This window comes from Cynocephalus volans, chromosome 10, assembly GCF_027409185.1.
Source record: "Cynocephalus volans isolate mCynVol1 chromosome 10, mCynVol1.pri, whole genome shotgun sequence".
Lineage (NCBI taxonomy): Eukaryota > Metazoa > Chordata > Mammalia > Dermoptera > Cynocephalidae > Cynocephalus > Cynocephalus volans.
The window spans coordinates 12,735,609-12,759,109 of NC_084469.1; the positions used below are offsets into that span (position 1 = coordinate 12,735,609).

A 23,501-nucleotide genomic window follows, 5' to 3' on the forward strand; every position below is an offset into this window, starting at 1 on the left:
AGAAGTCCCAAAGGGGTTAATTTTCCAGGAACCTGAGAGAGAGGCATTTCTCCTTGGAAAAATAACACTGAACTGGGGTCTTCTCCCAGTATTTATTTCCCAGGACAGGAGGTTACAGAAAAGGAACATAGGTAGAGTTATGGCTAAGTATAGTTTAACAATAGAAGCTGGTAACATCAGTGAGATAAAGTGACATTCCATAATGCAGTTTGCAAAAGGTTGTCTATCCACCAACAAAAGCTTGTTCTTAGCAAATACTGTCTTTTCCTACAGCAATTTCCTTAGTATTTTTACATAACAATCAAGTAACTTTAGATTAACCTTCTCCAAGGACATCTGTCCTTGAGCCAGCAATGTTGCTCTGTTACAATTCTTTATCTACAACAGACTTTAGCCTGGGGAAAGTTTCCTGTCTTTTGCAAGCTTAACATTTCTATATGTAATTTTAAAAGGTTAGGTTATACCTGAAACTACAGGGCTTTGGAGGCTAGGCCCTGTGAAATACATTTGCTTTATTAATGCTAGTGTACTCCACAGGTTTTTAAAAGGTAAACAGATATTGTTGTTCTTTGCTTGAAACACTCCAGTGGCTTCCCAATACACGGGAATAAAACCCACCCTCCCTACTCTTGCTGCAAAGCCCTTCCTAATTATCCTTCTCCTTACATGGCACATGCACACTGACCCCTTCCTGTTCTTTGAACATGCTGAGTTCACTCTTGCTGGGGAACTGTTTCATCCCTGACTCACCTGATTCTCTGTCCTCAAGGGGCCAGCTTTTTCTTGTCATTCCGATCTCAGTGTGACCTCCTGAGAAGTCTTTTGTGACTGTCCAGTCTAAAATCAGCTACCTTCCTATCAGATCAGCATTTCATTCTCCACCTGGCACTTACCTGAGTCTTTTCTTGTCGGCTGTCTTTGCCTACTGATATGGAAACTCCACGAGCCTTGTCTTGTTCACTACTCAGGTTCTGACTCCCAGATCAGCACCTGACACAATGTGATTACTCAGTAAAAATACAGTTAATAAAGCAATAGGCTTTTCCCCTAGATTTTATATGGCTTAAAATTCAAATCTTTTTGTTGTTGTTGCTTTGGGGTTTTTTTCTTTTTTTGGCTTAAAACAATAGAAATTTATACTTGCACAGTTCTGGAGTCCAGAAGTCTGAAATCATGGTGTCCACAAAGCCACATTCCTTCTAGAGACTTTAGGGGAGAATTTTGTTATTTGCCTCTACCAGGTTCTTCAAATTCAAATCTTTTTCCTTGGTATGAGATAAGGAGTTTATCTTCAGTTATTTTTTAAGTAGATGATTGGTTGTCCAAATAACATTTACTAACAATTCATACCTTCTGCAATGGTTTTAAATGCCCCTTTATCACATACTCTGTATTCTAGTACAAGGATGTTTTCTGGAGGTTATTCTCTTCCCTTGACCTGTTTGCCTGTGCCTGAGTCGGTATCACACTATTTTAATTACTCTAAATATGTGTTTTCTTGCCTTGTAGGGTATATTAACCAAACATGACATACTCAATTTGGGTAACTTGAAGACAGTTTAATCAAAGTACCGTTTATTTAGCAAAATGTGGTAGAGTTCAGGGAAACCAAAAGGGCTCGTTCACCACCCTGGGCTGTTAACTAATGTCCTTAGGTACAAATAGATAAAAAGAGGGAACTTTTGCCAGAAACCGAAGAACAGAATAATGTGGAGAAGGCAGGCTTGAGAGCGGCAGTGCCTTTGGTGGAAGGAGTGGTGGGAATAAATATCCAGACCTCATTCTCCTCCTGTCCTCCTGTTTCCTGCCAGCATTCCCTGTTGGCTGAATTCAATCAGAAGTGAGAGGGCAGGGGACCTGGCAATGTGGGCCCTACAAGCCAGGCCCCAGGGCACAGAGTAAGGCAAAAAGTGTGGACAGTGGATGTGCAGGACAAAAGAAAGAAGCTCAGCACATAGGAAAAGCCTGCACTCAAAAATTTCTTGGCTCTTCTTGCATATATACTTTATCAGTGACCACAGTCATGTCATACTATTTAACGTTAAAACCAGCCTGTGTACTTAGAGCTTCTTCCTGTTTTGTCTGTTTGTGCTTACTTTGTAGTAGCTGTTCTGTTTATTTGGAACCAGTTTCCTTGTCTGTTTCCTTACATCTGAAATCCAATATAGTCACTTGGAATCCCCTCTCTGTTCCTCTAATCCATGCCAAGCAGTTAGATTCTAAAGCCCTACTAATAAACAGAACTCTACTTTTTGTTAAGACTCCTAGACAGTAAAACCATTTTGTGTAGCAGACACCTTTCCCCACCACTGTGTTGCTTGTGGTCTTTGAACTTTATTAGGGATGCAGACTGGATTTCCTTTCATCTGCCAGTGTGGAGTGTGGTTATTCTGAGGCTACATCCAGTCTGGCTAGTGTTGGGATGAGTTAAAGGTGTCTGCTATGGCCATAGGAATAAAGAGCTGCAACATGTGCTGCCTGCATGTACTTTCTTGGCATTACGCATGGGCCTTTGGACCACTTTACTGTTAACTTGAATAGCTGATTTTCCCCTGCTACCTCCCACTGTAGTCTATCTTATTTTTGGCTGAGTCCCAATAGGACATCGAAAGAGGAGAATGTTTTAGTCTTTTATAGAATAAAGAGAGCTCAGGTTTTGAAAGTACAACTTGAAAAAGCCATATTCTAACTTATTAGAGAAATTTAGAATCATGGGAATCTAAAATTTGATCCTATGAAGATAGTTTGTAACCAGCTGAGAACTGAGAGGTTAAAAAAAAGGGGGGGGGGCGCATCCTCCCCTGACCACTCTTATTGTATTTCCCATTAAGAAACCTGTACGGTGTTAAGAGTGGAAGGGACTGTCAATGCCATTGAATCTATCTCCCTTCCTTTACAGATGAGACTGCATATTCAGGAAGGGGATGATTTGTGGACACGGTGGCCAGTGATAGAGTTGGTGTGAGAATCTTATTCTCTGGAGCCTCTGTTCTATCAATTGTACCAACTTGACTTTCTAGTATAGATTCTAACCTATTGTCTTTTCATGTGGGTTTTGGTTAGCTCTCGAGCTAGATGGGAAGCAACTTGAAGGCAGTAACCAAGTCCTATACTTTTAAATCTATCACAGTACATGCTTTGCACACTGGCTGAGTTCATTACAAGTCTATTGAATTGAATAGATCAATGCTCTTTGAAGAATTAATGACAGGACAAAAGGAATTACAGAAGACAAAGGCACTAGAGAAATTAATTGTTGACAATATTTAGTTGGGAAAAAGACCCACAGTGTTCTAATAAGTTAATGATCTTTTTGAGGATTATGTTGATGATTAATTCATCACTCAGTGGAGGCCAATGTAAGAAAAAAAAAGACTGTATGAGCAAGTTAAGCTGAGAAATGTTTATTTTTAGAGTGGGTAGAGGGAGTTTTTATTTTGAGCAGATAGAGACATTCTCTGGGTCTCTTGCAGTCTGAGCGGGGAGTACTGGGCAAGAGGAAATATGTTATGGGCTGATAATAGGGATATGGCCATACAGATAGTATTTCCAGAGAAGCTTTCAAGCAAATACATTTCTTCCTGTTTTTACTTTTTCAGGGGAGATGTTCAAGCATTTCTATTTTTCTTTTCACTGAGTTTCCCTGTGTTGGTGAATGTGGAATGACTATATTGGAGTTGAAAGTGCAGAGGGATCTCCTTTCTTAATTCCTGAGTGCTCTGTGGAGGAGTAGGAGCCATCTGGATGTTGGAAGAAGAAGGTCTTAATGAGCTCCTTTTTGTTTTGTTCCAAAGATTTTTGAGTTGATTGTTAAATTCACTCTAACTTAGAAGCTTGCCTTTCTTTTATGTAGTATAAGGGGAGGCGATTCCAGGGCTCTGTGATGAATATATGCACCAGCAGCTGTTACTCTGTTTTGACTCACTCCCACATCCACAGCCCTGCCTATGTCTGCTGTGGGGAACTCTGACCCATCCTTTTTGTCCAGGCTGCTTGATCTACACTGTTTCCAGGTGGCTTGGCCCTCTTCTGAGACAGGCACCAATTGCAGAGATCATAGTGGGCTGACTTTTGAACAGGTTTTCAAAATTGTGCTTTGCAAACCTGCTGAGAGATGTGTTCCTTTCATGTTTCCATTCCATCTGTCTCGTGAAAGGGCAAAGGGAGGGTCTTCATGTGACCAGGGGCTATTGATGTTGGTTGCAAATTCGTTTCAAATTAATTTCTACATTTTTGTCACAGGTGTCTAACAGCCATTATATGTCCTTGATCTTGACATTGCTCTAGCAAGGCTGTCAGTGAGAAACAAGAAGAACAATTTCTGTACACTCCCGAAAGCAAGAACAAAAGAAAAGTTATCATGCAGTTACCATGATATCAAAAGTTATCATCAGTTTTCCACTGATCACGAGTGAACCGTGGGAGTTACGTTAAATGCTGTTTGTTCTTTCCTTTTTATAAGATTGGGTCCTGGGTAATAGCACAAGTATCAGAGGATTGTATTAGTTATTTAGTCGAGCTTCTAGTGGTACCTCCTCAAACAATCATAATACATTTATTGACTACCCACTGTATGCCAAACACTATGGGGTTTCAACAACACCATTTCCTATTCTCACAACCCTATAAAATAGTTGTTATCACTGTATTATAGATGAAAAGCAAAAAACAAACAAAAACAAAACCTAAGGCCACATTTTAGCCTTCTTTCCCCAAGTTCCTGTCACTTATGTATGTATATGGGAGATGCCTTTGGTCTACTAAGTCTGAAGTTTTCTCAGTTCGCATTATACCAGGGAGCCATAAGTGAGACAGATCTATCCTGCCACCTGTCATGTTTTATTCGAACATGGCCACACCCATTTCTTTACTTCTTTTCTAGGGTGGCTTTCACACTATAATGGCAGAGCTGAGTAGTTGCAACAGAGACTAGATGGCCTACAAAGCAGAAAATATTTAGTATCTGGACCTTTAAGAAAAACTTTGACCCCTGCACTCTATACCATTGCTGATGGTGGTCATGTCATTAGCAAATAGGATAGTTTTTCTGGCTGTACATTGCAGGTATAAAAATCCAGAGTCTATCATCTGCCTCACTTTTTTTTTGCCCTTTTTCTTTTATTTTGTTTTCTAAATATTTTTGTTATGATTCTTTGGAGGTAGTGGCTTTTACTTTTGAGTCTAAATGCCAGTTGGTAATAGTTTGATTTATTTATTTAGAGATTTCCTGTCAGGAGTCTTGTAATAGACTGTTTGAGATTCTAAATGGTTTCATGAAGCATAAATTTTTCAGTGGGCCTTTCTTTCTTGAGGGCGAAAAAGTCAGATAATGTAATTGTGTGATGTTTAAACAAGTTCTGCTTTCGTTTTGAAAGGCAAAGTGTCCCAGTGTTTTTTTTTTTTTTTTTAAAGATGACCGGTAAGGGGATCTTAACCCTTGACTTGGTGTTGTGAGCACCACGCTCAGCCAGTGAGCGAACCGGCCATCCGTATATGGGATCCGAACCCGGGGCCTTGGTGTTATCAGCACCGCACTCTCCCGAGTGAGCCACGGGCCGGCCCGTCCCAGTGTTTTTGCTTTAAGTTAATGTACTATTGCATAGACAAATTCTATTCAAGATGGGATTGAGGAAATATTAATATCAGTTTTATGCGCCTCAGGTTTATTGGAGTGTTGCCTAGAAGGAAGTCATTTGTAAGGCAGCAGTTTTCGAATGTCATAAGTTTTCAAGTGTACATAAGAAACACTTTGCGGTACTTGTTTAAAAAGTAGGTTTTCAGACCCTCAGCCCAGGAGATTCTGAATCAGTAAGTCTGCTGTAGGTGCCTGACATGCTTATGAAGAAAAGCTGGTTTGGGGGGTAGTTTCATGGCTCAGTGCCGTGAATCTAGGTAGCGAACAAGGATATTATCCATGTTTGGTTTTTTAACCCTGGTTCAGTATACCTTGGAATGTGATGTAACTATAAACCTTAAATGTTTAAGTATAACATAACAGGAAATAAAATTATGCTGCTGTAAATGTATTTTAACTACTTCTTCCACTACCACTAATAATGACAATAACATTTTATGTTTATGCTTTATGGTTATAGAGTTCCTCATTACACACATCTAATTTGATTTTTATGCCAACCCTTGAGATAGATGTGGCAGATGGTATAATTTTCATGTATCAATGAGAAAACTAAGATTTAGAAAACTAGTAATTTTTTTCCCCCAACATGGCACAGCTCGTAAGCAGTGCATCTAGAGTTCCCATATAGCATTTAAGTTCTAGTCCAGCATTACGTCCACTGTAACATAGTGTCCTTATGAACCTGTTTTAATGTTTCCAGGAAAATATAATCATTTTATAACTCACTGCCTTCTGATAGGAAGGATGAGCTGTTAAATACATTGGGCGTCTCCGGTAGGTGCCTCAGTGTGGAGGTGAACACAGATGTACGTAGATTGGTGGTTCAGTTGTCTTTACGGAAGTCATGGAAGAAGAAACCTCTCTCCTTTCTTTGGCAGAAACTTTATAAGACAGGTCGGGATATGCAGGAGAGGATCATGGACCTGCTCGTGGTGGTGGAGAATGAAGATGTAACTGTTGAGCTACTTCAAGTGAATGAGGAGTTGAATAATGCCATCCTTGGATATGAGAGGTGAGTAGATGGTGTACCCTCTCTGACTCTCCTCCACTTCTGGTTTCACCACCAGTTATTCTGCCTTCTTATTAGAGTGCCTACAAGGAAACAGATTTCTAGATTCTCTTCTCTCTCAATAGGAGTAGTATTGGCATTTTGGGTGGGATAATTTTCCCTTCTGTGGCCCCTACTCACTAAATGCCAGGGGGGTTCCTCCTAGTTAAAGTGACATTTCTAGACACCCTTGGAGGTACTGTTTCTGTTGAGAATCACTGGGAACGTTTAATTGCACAGTGGCAGTATTTCTAACCAGCTGATGAAGAATGAGACCAGTCTGACATAAGGGAAAGAGGTGAACAGGCCTGGATTTCAAATCTAGCTCATTATTTTGGATGAGTTGCATAACTTTTCTAAGACTTAGGTTGTTTTCTATTAAAGAAGATAATACCTATTTGAAGGGAGTTGGGTGGGTGTGTGTGTGTGTGTGTGTGTATTTAAGATTAAATGAGATACTGTATATGAAAGCACCTAGTGAAGTACTAGTACATTGATAGCTATTAAATATTCATTTCTTGTCCTCCTCCCCATTACTGTCCCACTGAGCCTTTGAATTTATCAACTAGGTTTCTTTTCCACTGATCACGAGTGAACCAGGAGAATCAGTGAAATAAAACAAGTCGTTTTTCTTTCCTTCACTGTCTCATATTTACTGCCATTTGGGACAGCAGCTGTTCATGTGAAAAGATGACCAGGCATTGACTGATGTGAAGTAACCACACTTTCTTAGCACTGAACAAACTCTCAATCCCTGCCTGTTGTTTTCTGTGGTTCAAATCTTTGTAAGCCGAAAAATATCCAAGGAAAACCACATGGTTTTCAGTATAATGCTGCCTTCTGTTTTTAATTTTGGAGAATTCTATTGCAAACCATAAGACCCCTACCTAAAGGCTTTCTTTTAGAGGGAATGTGTGTGTTTACTTGGTCAAGATATCAGGAGATTGGATTACTTCTGTCAACAGCTTGTTCTGATTCTTCTTTGAACCATGTGTGCCAAAGTGACTGTGGTAATTTATGTGATAGAAACATTTAAGTTCTAACACTCAGAGAGACAGTCTTGCCTCTAGAAAAGGTTACTATTCTGGTGGTTTTCTGTGTTTGCTGTAACAAATTACCACAAACTGAGTGGATTAAAACAACACAAATTTATTACTGTAAGATAATAATTAAGTTCTGTAGATCAAGAGTCTGAAATGGGTGTCACTGGACTAAATTCAAGGTGTCAGCAGGGCTACATTTCTTTTTGGAGAAGTCCACCTCCTTACCTTTGCAACTTCTAGATGCTACCTACTTTCCTTGGCTTATGGATACTTTCCTCCACCTTCAAGGCCAACAATGGTTCAGTCCTTCTTACATCATATCACTTTTCCTTCCTCTTCTTCCTCTCTCTTCCACATTTAAAGACCTTTATGATTACACTGGACTTATCTGTAGAGTCCAGAAAAATCTCCCATTTAAGGTCAGCTCACTAACAAACTTAATTCCATTTCCAACTTTAATGCCCTCTTGCCATGTAACCTAACATACTCATTGGTTCTTTTGACTAGGGTGTGGATATCTTTATTTTGCCTATCACAGTCTTCCCTCTGGTCCCCAAAGATTCACATCCATCCTACATGCAAAATATATTCATCCTATTCCAGCATCCCCACAAGTCTCCACTCATTAAATTTAGAGAATAGTTGAGCAAATAAGGAAATTGAAATTTGTTATTCAGGGCTTGATCTGGGAAGATTGTTTATATGCAGCATATAATTGACTAGCATACAAGAGGACAATGCTGTAAGACAGAATTAAAAAGGATTTAGAATTTTAGAAAAATCCTAAAGCTAAGTGCATGTTCAGATTCAGTATAAGCTTTTAGGACTTTAAAGTATTTAGGCTCCTGGAATCAATGTGTCATCATAGTAATACTGTACATTTCTAAAGCAACTCTGTCATGTTTATATTCATCCACCTGTATTATCTATCTGTCTACAAGGGTACTTCAAAAAGTTCATAGAAAGATTCATATTATCTTTCAATTCTATTATTTCATAAACTTTTTGAAGTACTCTTGCATGTTTTTGTCCCTGAAAATAATTTTCTGAGGACATAGCTCAAATGTTGTTATTCCCTTTTAGCAGTTGGAGAACTGAGGTTCAGGGAGTCATATTCATGGTTATGTAGCTACTAGATAATAATTCTGGCACTTGAACATTGGACTTCTGCCTTCAAACTTCAATTAGTCTTTCACATTTACCCTCCTCCTTTACCCTCTAAATCAAAGTTGTAAAAGGTCAGTATTTTTATAGATATCAAGTGTCTTATAAAAATGACAATAAACAGGGAAACAGAGAAAATACTTTCAGTGTATTTGAATTTTTATGGAAATTACTTATAATGGTAAAACAGGAAACAACTTAAGTATTTGAAAATAAGAAGAATGGCTAAAGGTGTGATAGATTTATAAGGTAAAATATTACAGCCATTAAAAATTGTATTTCTGAATAACTAGAAAAATGCTTGCAACGTAATTGAATTAGGATACAGAATTAATGTATATTTCAACTAAGTTTAAAAATATTCACTTAGAAGAAAAATATCAATATGAATAGGGTAATAATTTCTGGGTGATGGGATTATTAATATTTTAGAATACTTTTATATTTTCTTGCAGTTTTCTCTAAGGATGTAAAAATTATTCAAAGTATTTTCCTGGGAATTGAGTGGGGATGTGGCTGATTATCTTTATTCCTAAATAATCGCACATTAATATTTATTAAATTTTGTAGAAGTTTCAAATCTGTTTTATTTTAAATATTTGCATTTTGCTAATTCAAACAGGTTTACTCGAAACCATCAAAGGTATTTGGAGGAACATAAGAACCAGAAGGAAGCCACCAATGTAAGTAATTAGAAATGTTGTGAAATAAACAATTGAACATTTTACCAGTTGTACAGTAGAAGCAAGGCTTACCTAAAACAGGTTTTTTAAAAAAAAGGAGACATGCATTGACAATTTGGAGTGGTTTTGGTGGTGCAGAGTATTTCTCTGAATAATTTAATATTATTAAGTTATTAATAAGAGGGCATAAGAAGATTCATTCATTAAATCGGTGGTAAGATGTGATTCATACTGGTGTTGCCTGTTGAATGGAGTATTCTTCCTCAAAATGCCTCCAAATGGGATCCTTCCCTCTTCAAAGGAAAGTCTATGGGGAGAAAGCCATGATAAACTACTTGACACGTTTTTTTTTTCTAAATTGTACTTTTGTTTGCTTTGTTTTCAGACTACCAGTGAGCCTTCTGCCCCATCTCGTGATCTCCTCTACCTAAACCCCAGCCCCCCGATGCCTAGGGCAACTCTGGGAGAACAGAGCCCTATGAATGATCAGCTTTCAGACTTAAGTAAATAAGCATTTGGGTCTTTGTAGAACAGAAGAAAAGCTTGATGTGAAACAATTCTCCTTGGTTTCATGATTAAATGCCACTTGAGAAAGGATTGAAGTTGGTTTGATTATCAGAGAATATCAGGAGATGTAATTTCTTCCTGGCAAATGATTGGGTCAAACCCAGTACAGGAATGGCATGTATCTGGGGGAGGTGGTCCTTGAAACTCATCCCTCTGGCTTAGAATCTCATGGAATTCAGTTGGCCTACTTTGTAGAGGTTGTTCAGCTTGATGGCCAATACTTAAATCTACTCTGAACCTACACACTATTATTGGGTTTTTCTGCTATACCACAGCATCAGGTAAGGGAATGTTTGATGCAGATGGAGAAACTCAGGAATTGCAAAGCATGATCCACATGATTGGTGAAATGTAGAGGGGAAAACAGGCTTTAGAGTCAGAGAAGCCCACATTGAAATCCCAGTTCTGCCACCTCTTAGCCACCTAACCTTTGAAACTTTCTTACTTTATAAAATGGGAACAAGGGTTTCCTTAGAGAGTTGCTGTGAAAGTAAATGAAGTAATGTTTATATAATGCACTGTAGGCTTGGGGTTATCTGTCTTATCTAACTTATTTGTTATCTTCTACTATTCATATTCCCACAAGTGGTGGTAAATTACAAAATAAGGATGGTGAAAGATTCTGAAATCCGTAAGTTTTGCCAAATTAAAATCAGACTGTTCTTCTCTTAGGTTATCTGGTATTTTCAAAGTAAAAATATTCAGTACCACTGAATTTGTGGTTTTCTAATAACTTTCCCAATTTCTAAAATGTTGGCTACTTACCAACAATAAATGTCAGCTAGTGGGACATGTAGATTTAGGTCCGTTGAAGAGTTTTCTTGGATTTTTATCAGGAACTTTCAGAGAAGAGAAAATAATTATTCCTTTTGGTTATCTCACCTAAGATTATGAAAAGTTAAAGCTTGGAGGTGAGGGTAGAGTTTTGTATATACCATAACTTTTTACTTTTGTGCTGGGCAGAACAAGACCTGTAAAATCCTTTCCATTCTGAATTTGCTTGGGATTTCAGAAAACACAATCAATATAGTATGTGTTACCTTTACAACAACCTCTTTTTGTGCCAGGAAATGTTTTTCTCTCTACCTGTCGTAAAGGAAGCTTTTTAATTTCTCTTAAAGGAAATCCCATGATTTTATGGTGATGGAAATACCTGTACTAATCTCTTAAATTTGTTTTTGTTGTTGTTTTTTTCCTTGAAAAATCCAGCATAACAACTGACTGAAAAAATATTTTAAAACCAAGCAAGTCCATTTTGTGTTCTAGATTTCAAGTCTCCAAATCCAGATGTAACAAACAACTCAAAACCCAGTCTTTATCCACAGATGGATTTGCTAAACTTGGAAAATACAGAGATACCCGTGTAAGTATGTCAGTATCGCTGCAGAACTAATACCATGACATTCTTATTCCTTGCATTTAAGTAAATGTGGCATAATATTAAAAAGTAGAGATTTAAGAATCAGACAGACCTGAGTTAGAATCTCAGCACTACTTCCTAGTAGCTGTGTGACCTAGGATGAGATACTTAGCCACTGTAAATCTTCAGTTTTCTTCTAAGAATACTTTCTAGGATTTTTACAAAGATTTAGTGAGTTTATGTTTGTAAAACTCCTACTATAGCAATTGGTACATAATAAGTCTTCAATAAATTGTCTTTGTTTCTGTTATTTTTTAGTGGTAACAGGAGGTAGGGGGAAAACTGGGGAAATACAATGACAAAGGAGAAGGAAGAGAAATTTAATTCAAAATTGTTAAGAGTAATGGCCACACCAGTTATGGAGCACTTGCTACATACCAGGCACTTTGCTAAGTTTATTCCAAGTGATCTTCACAGAAGCTCTTTGGTCAGTGCTATTATCATTATTCCTATTCCTATTCTCAGAAGATACTGAGACTTAGGGAGTAGAACTTGCCCAAGTTCATATGACCAGTAAGTAGCTAGACTCATGAACTGAGAGTTCACCAAAAAAGAGATATTAATGACCCATAAACATATGCAATGATGTTCAACTTTACTTATAGTTAGAGAAATGTAAATTAAGCTATAAGACATTTTTTTTTTATCTCTCAGATTGGCAATATACTTAATTTTTCAGTCTACTTGGAATCATCATTTAACCATTTAAAGTGAAATGTACACACTTTATTACCATATATAAGGATACTTCAAAAAGTCTGTGGAAAGATTCATATTATCTTTCAATTCTATTTTTCCACAAACTTTTTGAAGTACCTTTATGTTATAGTTATCTTATACATTATACCTCTGTACATTGTAAAGAAATCACCGACAGTGTTATAATTTTTCTTGCAACCCTCAAATATAATTTAAAGACCTCAAGAAGAGAGGAATGGTCTATTATGTATACCCAATATTTACTATTTCTGTTGTTCTTCTTTTTTCTTCTGGTATGATTTCCCTTCTCTCTCAGGAATTTCCTTTAGCAGTTCTCTTATTTTTACTTCATGTGATAATGCGTTTATTTAATCTTTGTTCCTGAAGGATATTTTCATGGGATATAGCATTCTGGGTTCACAGTTCTTTTCTTTCAACAGTTTTAAAAGATGGTTCCACTCTCCTGGCCTAAATGGTTTCTAACTACATTCATTTGAATTGTTGTTCCCCTATAGATAATATGTGTTGTGTTCTCTGGCTGCTTTAAATAATTTTTCTTTTTTTTCTAATCTTGAGCCATTTGATTATTATGTGTCTAGGAATAGATTTTTTTTTTTCTTTTTTTTTTTTGTTTATTCTGTTTGGGGTTGGCTGAATATATTAGTTTCCTGTGGCTGCCATAACAAGTTACCATAAACTGGGTGATTTAAGACCACAGAAATTTATTCTGTCACAGTTCTGGAGACAAGAAGTCTGAAATTCAGCAGAGCCACACTCCCTCCAGGACTTTTAGGGGAGGATCCATTCTCTGTCTCTTCCAAATTCTGGTGACTTGTTGGCATTCCTTGGCTTCCTTGGACTGTGACCACATTGCTCCAGTTTCTGCCCCTACCTTCACCTGGAGTTCTCCTCTGTATGTCTTAAATCTCCCTCTGCTTTTTTCTTTTAAGGTCACTTATTATTGGATTTCGTGCCCACCCAGATAAAACAGGATGATATCCTTGTATTAAGATCCCTAACTTAATTATGTCTGTCAAGACCCTTTTTCCAAATAAGGTAACATTCACAGATTCTGGGAATTAGGACATAGACATATCTTTCGGGGAACAACCATTTAACCCCACTGTATGGAACTTCTTGAATCTGTGGGTTTATGTCTCAGCACACTTGTGAAATTTTCAGCTTTTATTTCTTCAATTTTTATTATTATTTTTTTTTTCTGAGCACTGCACACTTTCTGCTCTCCTCCTGGAACTCTGACACAAATATTAGACATGTGACATTGTCTCATAGGTGTTTAGGGTTCTGATCATTACTTTTTTTCACTCTTTTCTTCTCTTTGTTGTTCTGATTCGATAATTTATGTGAACTGTGTTCAAGTTCACTATTTCCTCTGTCATGTGATTTTGCTATTGAGCTCATTCTGTTTGTTTTTTTATTTTTTATTTCAGATATTGTATTTTTCAGTTTTAAAATTTCTGTTTGACTCTTTATATCTTCTTCTTTGAGACTTTCTATTTTTCTATATTTTTTAAGCATTCACAATTGTTTGGAACATTTGTACAATAACTGCTTTAAAATCTGTGAGATCATTTCAGTGTCTGTGTCCTGTTACTATTAATGTCTGTTGATTTGTCTTCTCATGCAAGTAGTAATTTTTCTGGCTCTTCCTATGCCTAGTAATTTTGTATTATATCTTGAGCCTTTAATGTTTATTATGAGACTGTCTTATTTGAATCCTGTCAGTAATGTTGATATTTAGATTTTAGTAGACAGATAACCAAGTTAGATTAATGCCACAATTTCAGCTGTCTCAAAGTTTTCAAGACCTTTGTGGTGCTATTCAAATCTGTCCCACATATGTTCCACCCAGTGGCCAATCTAAGGTCTGGGCAGCAAATCATGTTTAGTTCTTAACATTTTTGGCATCCTGACTGGGACCACATCTTTGGTTAAGGGTGAAGCCAGGATTTTATAAGCACTTTTATGGGGTTGTTTTTCTGAATTCCTCCATCTTTGTGATTTCTCTGCTACCTTCTGGTTTCCTGGAGCTCCCCTTTTCACTTCTACAGTCATAAAGCTGGAGCTTTTGTTACCCTACTACACCATGCATTTCCTCAACTGTCCTTATGTCTGCAACCAAATGGCAGGACAGAAAGGAAAATAGGGGGTTCTTCCCATCCTCTTGGTATAGCAGCTCCATCTATGGGAGAGGAAGATCTCTCTCACTCAGTTCCAACCTACAGGTCCCTGTTGCTTCTGCTGTACCTGAAGCCACCTTGGGGTTGCCTGTGATTTGGGGTGTGAGAACAGAGTGAAGAGGACAAAAAAGGAGTGAGGTATTTCCACACTCTTTGAACATTAGGATTTCCCTTTCCTGCTCCTTGAAGTGAGGATGAGAGGGCTTCTCCTGGAGCTGATGTCCTCTCTGAGGCCTACATTTGGGGTTCAGGCTGCATTGCATTTAGGTCAGGCAATACAAATGGACAAGAAATGGTGAATTCACCAACAGTTCAGTAATACTCAAGTTCTAGTTGTCTCTCTCAATCAGGCTTCTGCTATGTCCTTTTCAGAGTCCTCAAATAGCTGCTCCGTGTATTCTGTCCAGCTTTAATAGTGACATTCAGTTGGAGAGACAAGGTGAAGTGTGTGTTCCACCCTACCCTGGCCAGGAACCCCCTCAGCTTCCTTCTTAACCTCTGCTCTGCTTCTCATCCTTTAGGAAATGATGGGGTAGTATAGCTACTCTGGTGGAAGGACTGAGGTTCTGTTCTTATTAGTGTACTGTGCACACTTCAGGATCTCAGGACTACCACTGCCAAGGGACAGTGCTTTATATCTTTGATACTTGGGCATCATGACCTGGTAGGTACTGAAACCAGATGGCAACTGTTATATAAAAGTCACATTTTGTGCAGTCTGAAGGTACAGTTTAGGTTTTGTTTGTAGACCAGGAAAATCATCTTTCTTTTTACATTTGTGTTCTCACCGTAGGGTAATCATGCTGTGTTATCACACTATCCTAGGTTTGCCCAAAGGACCAGCCAAAACCTCGCCTCAGGTCATACATATGATAATGTAAGTAACAAAACTCTTTCCTGGCAGTTCACCTAGTCAGCAGATTATCATAGCCAAAAAAGAACTCCTGGTTATTCTTATGTTCTACTCAGTAACGTGTTGACACAGCTCTTGTTAGGACTTTTCCTTCGTCTCACTTCTGTTAGAAAGATGGTTTAAGATCAGCATTTCTTTAGGGTTGTTTATATTTCCTGCCTCCACTTTCTTTCCTCCCATCCTCTGACAGACTTCAGATGGGCTATCATCCCTACCACTCTAAGGACACAGCTCTTGTCAAGGTCCCTAGTGACTTTGGTATTATTAAATCTAGTTTGGCAATTCTCAGTGCGTGTCTTACCTGATTTATCAGCAGCACACGACAAAGTCAGTCACCTCCTCCTTTATGCACATGTAGCTTTCAGATACCTCTCACTTTGGGTTCTTCTCTTGACTTGCTTTTATTCTTCCTCTTCTCTGCTGTCTCCTCCTACCATGCTGACCTTTCAATGTTGGAGACCCCAGGGCTCAGGCTTCAGACCTCTCTATCTGCATTCATTCTTCCTTGGTCATTTGGTATCATTCAAATTCTGACAACCTCCAAGTTCATGTTTCCAGCCCAGACCCCTTTCCTAAACTCAGACCTCGCAGATCCACTTTCCACTTAACATTTCCTCTTGATTTCTTCACAGTCCCCGCTCTCAACCTGCCCTTTCTGCAGACTTCTCACTTCAGGAAATGGCCACTCCACTCTTTAGAGGTGCTTGACTTCTACCTTTTTACCTTTTACTGAATGTATATGGAATATGGCCATTATCCAGGCACTTGTCACCACCTCCACTTCTACATCCTAGTCCATGCCACCCTTGGGTGGATGTTACAGTGATCTCCCTGAAGGTTGCCCCACCTCCCCCCACCTTGCAATCTATTCTCCAAAAAGAAACCAGAGCAACCTTTTCAAAAAGTAAAGTCTTATTGTATCACTCATCTGCTCAAAACCCACCTATTTTTTTTCTTCCCGTTTTACTCAGTAAAAGCCTGAAATGCTGACACGACCCTGCCCATTACCTCTCTTGCCTCTCTACCTTGACTCACTCTGTTCTAACCACTGGCATTTCCCCCACTTCAGAGCCTGTGAACTCTGTGCCCTCTGATAATCACAGGGCTTACTTGAATCAAGGCCCTGCTTGAATGTCCCCAGTGGTGAAGCATTCCCTGACTACTGCCTATCAGAGCAGTATCCCACCCCAGCCTCTCTTCTCTTTACCCTGCTTTTTTTATTATAGCACATGCCATTTGACATCTGTTTACATTTGTTGATTGCTCCATTAGGGCAGGGACTTGGGTCCGTTTTATTTATTCCTTTATTAATAGTTCCTGGCAGCTAGTGGGTGCCCAGGATATATTTGTATCATAAATGAGGAAAATTAATTAAGATTTTAATCTTTATCTTATCAGTCCTGATTTGATTAAATATTTAAGACTTTTATAGATTTAAGATTTTTTTTTCTGTTTGAGGTTAAGATTTTATATTCAGAGTGAAAAACAGAGAATCTGTACTGAGTCATATAATCCTTTCTTAAAAGCAACATTTTTTTTTTTTTTTGCATTTTATGTGGGAAATGGGGTACAATGGGCATGAAACCAGACATAAAAGTAATAAATTTCAGGTGGCTGTTACCTAAAAAACTAAAGTAATAGTTAAAAATTACAAGTTCTTGTCCAGTTGCACAATGGTTCTTGGAACAGTGCCACTTGGAAGCCTAGCAATCCAAATAATAAAAAAAGAAAAGCTTAATGTGGAATGTTTATTTCAACTTGTGTTATGCTTTCTTCAGTTTCCGGAACATTTTAATCCTGTATTACTACAGCCAGTTAGTCTACAGACTGTTGCAGCAACACCAGCAAACCAGAGGCTTCCATCTTTGCCCAGTAATCATCCAGGTACACGAGACATTGTTATTTACATCAAATAAGTAAACTTGTGAGAATAAATCTCTGCCAGAGATTTATTGGTAATTGAAAATTAATAGGAGAAATTTGAGGAACTCATTTGCATTTTTAAGCCATATGAAGCAGACTTAGAGCAGCTACCATTATGACTGACATTAGATTATAAAAATGCTTGTGTTGAACTGAATGATGTATTTTGAACATGAAAGGAATGAACTTTTAGTTGAGGTTTCGAAATCTTTGTGTTATATATAGATTTGTTGAACCTGGGAGTAGCCTTGGAACATTAGTCTGTTTTGGTTGTCTTTGTTAGGGTCTTATATTTGCAGTAGAAATTATAGAGAATATTAATTGTATATACTCCTCGAAAAGCACAATGTGTGTTTACTGGTCTCTTTTTTGCCTAAAGCGATGACGAAGAATGATCTCCAGTCACCCAATTACTACGAGGTAATGGAGTTTGATCCCTTAGCTCCTGCTGTCACTGCAGAGTAAGTCATTTACAAAATGATTAATTTATTTTTTGTCTTGGTTCCCTTTGATAGCAGAGCTAATAGGGCTTGGTTATATTATTTAACTTTGTTTAGGTCTTGGCAGAAATTGATGGCCTTATTTAAAATGACTTATGAGGTTTTATGGCAGCTGTTGCTATTAATGGTTTTATCGTTCCCGGACCTTCTGCCTAAAAACTAAAAACGCTGGGGTTTCACATTCAGAAATAACCAGAACTAACGTGCATTAATGGATTCCTCATAGATAGATGCCTTGGCAGAAAGTCAGGTTCTCTCCAGCTTGAGGACTATTTACTGATTGTTGACATAAGTTACCACACTGATGGGATGTTTTAGCTGTTTTTTAACAACTGATCCAAAAAAAATTTATGTAAGAACTTGTTTTTTAGTTTTTTCTACATACCACAACACTGTGCTTAAAATAATAAAGCATTAGTGTAAAAATTACTTTTTAACTTGAAATCCCTAAAGCACGATTATTTTATGATTTTAAATTGATGAAGGGCATATATTTACAGGATGGGAGGCTCATTAGAGCTTTAATATACTTTGAGTGACTGAAGGTCACCCCCAAAATTGTTCAAAATTATTGAAGCAGGTATACGGAAGTTATTGTTCAGAAACTAGCAGTATGCATGCTGTTATCTTGCCTGCAGTTGTGTGTTGTATTCCTATGCAGAATTTAAAATGTGCTTTTTAAAAATTATTTGCCAAGAGTTAAAAACTGGGATAATTAAAAATAATAAATCTGGATTTCTTGATCTTTTTAATACCCTAGCAGCACCAGGCCTGCATTTTTATGTGCCAGCAGTGGGTTGGGGCTGAGTAGTAGCTTGTCTCCTTTACACATGTGCTCTGCCATCCCCTGAGCACCACCCGACCCCGTGTCTATTCTTTTCCTGGTATGTGTAGACATTTGATGTTTTGACACCCTGTTTTAAACCCTCAATGTAGTGATCAATTCTGGAACAATTCATGATCAATATTAATGGACTTAGGAGTCCAATAAGTATTTTTTCCTAACTCAGGATTATGAAATTTTCCTAGGTCATTCTGTTTGATACAGTAAATATATGTTTTTATCAGTTTCTGTATCCAAATAGGTAGTGGAAAAGTTCTGGGTTATATTCACATTAATCGGGAAATTGCTATAAGGAGATATGGTGGTGTAGCAGATACTGAAGGCACGCACGTGTGCGAGAGTGAGAGAGCGAGAGAGAAACAGAGACAGAGAAAGAAGGGAAGTTGGAGAGGAAGCTTTGGAACTCGACCACTGTGGTTCTCTTTCTCAGACTTAGAGTGTCTCAATTCCTTTGAAAGTCTCATGAAATCCAGAGAGTTCTCTCCAAGGAAGAGCACAGAACCGTAGAAACATTGTAGAATTTTCACATCACTTGTTGTCCATGAACCCTAGGTTAAGAATTTTTGCTCGAGCAGGATATATGTAGTACAACATTTATGAAAATACACACACACACACACACAATTCATTTATTTGCAAATTTACTGAATATTTGCTATTTACCAGGGAATGTGACTGGTACCTAATTTGTGGTGTTGAACAAGAGACATGCTTCCTGTCTTCATCGAGGTTAAATATAATGTGGAGACAGAAATTAAATCAGCAGGCAAATACATACTTACAGTTGTGTTAATGGTATGAAAAAATATGGTGATTTGAGTGTATAACAGGAAGAACTAATTTACATGGGGGTTAGAGAAAGCTTGAGGAAGTACATTAAAGCTGAGATCTGCAATTGTTACTCAAGTGACAAGTTTGGAATGAGGATTGCAGGCCCAGGGAACAACTTGTAGGAAGACCTGGAAGAAAGTTTTGGCACATTCAAGGAAATGGAAATGCCAAAGCCAAGAGCAAAAAAGTAACAGAGAGCCTAGTACCAAATGTGGAAACTAATTTGGAAGCAAAAAGAAGTGAGCACATAACCATGAAGAACACAGCAGAGAGGACAAGATGAGAAGTAAAAACTAGATAACGATGGATTGAGTAATGTGGAAATCATTGGTGACTTTAGTAAAAACCATTCCGATGGGGACAGGTGCCAAATTTCAGTGTTAAAAAGTAACTAAGAGATTAAATAGAGACAATAAGTGTAGATAACTTACTAGAACTTAAATGTAAAGAGATGGATGGAAAGTAGTTTGGCAGCTAGAGGATTACTGAGGTGATTATTGCGAGTCGACATGGGACTTACGGACTGTACTGTCGTATAAAGTGGGAGATGCAGGAGCATCTGCGAATGCCAAGAGGCAGGGTTTAGTTTAGAGGGAGAGGTTGAAGACTCAGGAAGGGGGGATAACCAAATGAGTGAAGTGTTTGAGAAATCAGGTGCAGACAGGATCACAGAAGTAGAGGGTGATGCAAATGAAAATAGATTTGAAGATTTGGTGATAGGCAGAGGATATTTCCATATCAAAGCATTTAAATAAAAAGTGAGGTTTCTGCTTGAGAGAGAGATCAGAGGTTTGAGGAGAGTGAAGAAGGTTGAAATAATTTTGTGGACAATGAGAGACAAGACTTTTTAGAGAAACATTAAAATTGCAGGACCATCCTGGGGCCTCATGAAGTTGGTGATCATAGTTTCACAGTGCTGTGATTTTTGAGATTTTTCCTCAGCCATGTTTTGCTACATTATATACATGAATGTCTTGGTTTTGGATATAGCTGTTTTCTAGCTACAGACACATGTAAGACATACACTCATACAAAGAACTGAATAAAGGATACCATAGAGAAATTACAATATGTAGGTACAAAGATGAGTTACAAGCAAAAGGGTGCTCAGGAGTCTGGACTGTAATCACATAAGCTAAATAAGCTGGAATATTAATATACTTTTTAAATGTTTTAAAACCAAGAGAAACTGAACAGCTTGTTTTTTAAAGCAAACTGTCCAAATCTGAGCCATATTTTTCATTTAAATCACAAGTAACAGTGAATTGATTTTAGAAGACACATTTTTAAGAGGCATGGAAATTACAACATTAGAATTTCAGAAAGTTAGAATGTAAGCTTCAGGGCAGAGATCTTTGTTTTTATTCACTGATGTAGCCTGAATTCCCCAAACAGCCCCAGATTTTTAGTGATGGTGCTGGCAATTAAAAACCAAAATAGTGCTTTGAAATTGATATATAACCCTTTGTTGCAATGGCTTTTTTGTTTCAGAGCTATTTATGAAGAAATTGATGTTCATCACCACAAAGAAACTAAAAGTCATAGTGACTGTTGAGGTAAAGGCTTCAACTTACATTCCACATTCCATATAATTTCAGTGTAATTATCACTTTCTGTATTTAGTATTTACATTTTGTGAGCACCACGCTCAGCCAGTGAGCGAACCGGCCATCCATATATGGGATCCGAACCCGGGGCCTTGGTGTTCTCAGCACCGCACTCTCCCGAGTGAGCCACGGGCCGGCCCCAAGTATTTACATTTTGTAAGGGCCATCTGAGTCTGACACTTTAGTGAGTGAAATATTATTATACCAGATCCTCTGAATCACTCAAATTGTAATGAACTGCATTACAGTTCATTACAACTAATGAAATACATTCTTTGTGATCGTGTCAGCTAGAAATAATGAGGCTGGGGAATACAGAAGTTGGTTTACAGAAGAGAAGTATTACTGCTAACAAAAATATTTGATCAATAGAAATTTCTTAGCACCAAAATCAGGCATTCGTCTCTAATGTGCAGTTAGTACTTGTTAACTGGTACCAGAATTCATTCACTGTTAGTCCTCCAAATAGGTCTGGGTTTTTCCTGTTTGCTGCACTAGTCATCTCATTTATTTACTGAGTGCCTGGTTATTAGTGACCTTTTAACCTTATTTATTCCCCTCACACCTCCCCCATGGAATAAGTAGTACATCTCCACCTCTTCTCTACTAGACTGTGGCTCTCCAGCCTCTCAGTGGAGAGAGATGAAGAAGAGTTATTAAGAAATGGGGAAATAGGATAGGATGGAAATTGGCCATTTTCTTCTCTTTGTTATAGGTGAAAATGGCTGATCAGCTCGCTAGCTACATTGGAGGTGCCAGCTCTCTAAAGGGTAGACCCTGTCCAGCTTTGAGGCCTGGAAGACAAGACCTACCAACATGTCAAAGCCATAGTAGAACATTTCTCCTCTGCTATAATTAAGTTTAAAGAGAAGAGTAACAGTTCCAGGGTAACATTTATGGTTCCTTATAACAGCTTGAGATTATTTCAGTAGAACCTGGTTGTAACAAATATTCACTTCAGAAGAAAAATTATGTAGTTCTTAGGAGAACAAGTTTAATTAGTGTCTTATGTGTCCCAGGCCCTCTTACATTTAGAAAAGAAATCATCACAGAGCTGTGATAAGAGTAGGTTAAGATTATTTTACTGCAAAATTCTGAATAGATGTAAACATGAAATGTGAGAAACTAAGTGTATTATTCAGGAAGAATACTGAGTGCCTTCCTTTAAAGTTGAATGTAAAAGTCAATTTGCACTTCTTTATAAATACTGCTCTGGTTTAGAATTATGAATTATAAAAGCATTGATGATTGAGTTTAATTATATTTCAGATGTCCTGAACAGGTCACTAGATTCTGTATCAGGTGGTCTTTAAATATGATTCTTTATAATGCTCAATGTTTTTTTCTTTGTACTGTAATTTAACATTTCTATTTGAAACAGACTACTGGAAAACATCGAAAATAAGCTGTACATTCATTTATATACATTCCAATGACAAATAAATTACTATTAAAATAATTTAACGCACTTTTTTTTTTTTTACAGTCTATTCCCAGAACTTTTGATGTCAGTAAATCTTCACATCCCACCCTTACATATAACATTCAGGGACTTGGAACTATGATGGTAAATGCTAGCAGCCTAGTAGATATACTTCTGTATTTTATTTCTACTTCTGTATTTTATTTCAATTCCATGATACCACATTTTCAAAGTAATTATCTATATTCTGAATGTAAAATAGCCCTGGTTCTTAAAGGAAAATAGTCAAATTGAATTTGAAATAATCTTTGGGTAAGCTGTTAGGGCTTAGGGATTCCTCTTCTACTTTGAGCTTTTAAAAAATAGTGACTTCATACTGAAGGAAAGTAGTAAGGTACTTCAAAAAGCTCACAGAGGGCCAAACCCGTGGCTCACTCGGGAGAGTGCGGTGCCGGGAGCGCCGAGGCCGCAGGTTTGGATCCTGTATCGGGATGGCCAGTGTGCTCACTGGCTGAGCGCGGTGCGGGCAACACCAAGCCAAGGGTTGCGATCCCCTTACTGGTCACACACACACACAAAAAATAAAGCTCACGGAAAGATTTGCATTATCTTTTCATAATATTTTTCCATGAACCTTTCGAAGTACCATCGTATTTTACAAATAATAAACATGGTCAGCAATTCTGGCCTATGGCCTGAAACAACCCTAAGCATAATATTTAAAAAAAAAATTCTCAGATTAACTGCTGCAAGTATGAAAGGCTAACAATTTGGAAGGGAACTACTAAATTAAGCTGAACCATCAAGTCCATATTTAAGAAACATAATTAAGCTGAACAATTGAGTTTGCATATTTAAGAAACAAAGCAGTCTCTTTAACACTATCAAACTATTAAGTATGGCATTGAACAGTCATAAATTCCAAATAGGCAGTGGGTGTCTTGTGATAAAAGCTGAACCTGTTCTCTAAATTTTAAGTGGGATAAATTAGTTCGGG

At 37.8% G+C, this 23,501-nt stretch overlaps 1 protein-coding gene across 1 annotated transcript in view; it reads left to right on the top strand.

The window, feature by feature from the left end:
• The window catches only part of TOM1L1 (target of myb1 like 1 membrane trafficking protein), a 40,138-nt gene extending 17,773 nt beyond the window's left edge, over window positions 1-22,365 (top strand). The window contains exons 8-16 of the mRNA XM_063110235.1: window positions 6,517-6,650; window positions 9,516-9,576; window positions 9,962-10,079; window positions 11,410-11,506; window positions 15,289-15,340; window positions 17,155-17,260; window positions 17,679-17,760; window positions 20,966-21,030; window positions 21,797-22,365. Of these exons, the coding sequence (XP_062966305.1) occupies window positions 6,517-6,650; window positions 9,516-9,576; window positions 9,962-10,079; window positions 11,410-11,506; window positions 15,289-15,340; window positions 17,155-17,260; window positions 17,679-17,760; window positions 20,966-21,029 (714 nt within the window). The 3' untranslated portion in view covers window position 21,030; window positions 21,797-22,365. The remainder of the gene's footprint in view (window positions 1-6,516; window positions 6,651-9,515; window positions 9,577-9,961; window positions 10,080-11,409; window positions 11,507-15,288; window positions 15,341-17,154; window positions 17,261-17,678; window positions 17,761-20,965; window positions 21,031-21,796) is intronic.
• Window positions 22,366-23,501: the final 1,136 nt, after the last annotated feature.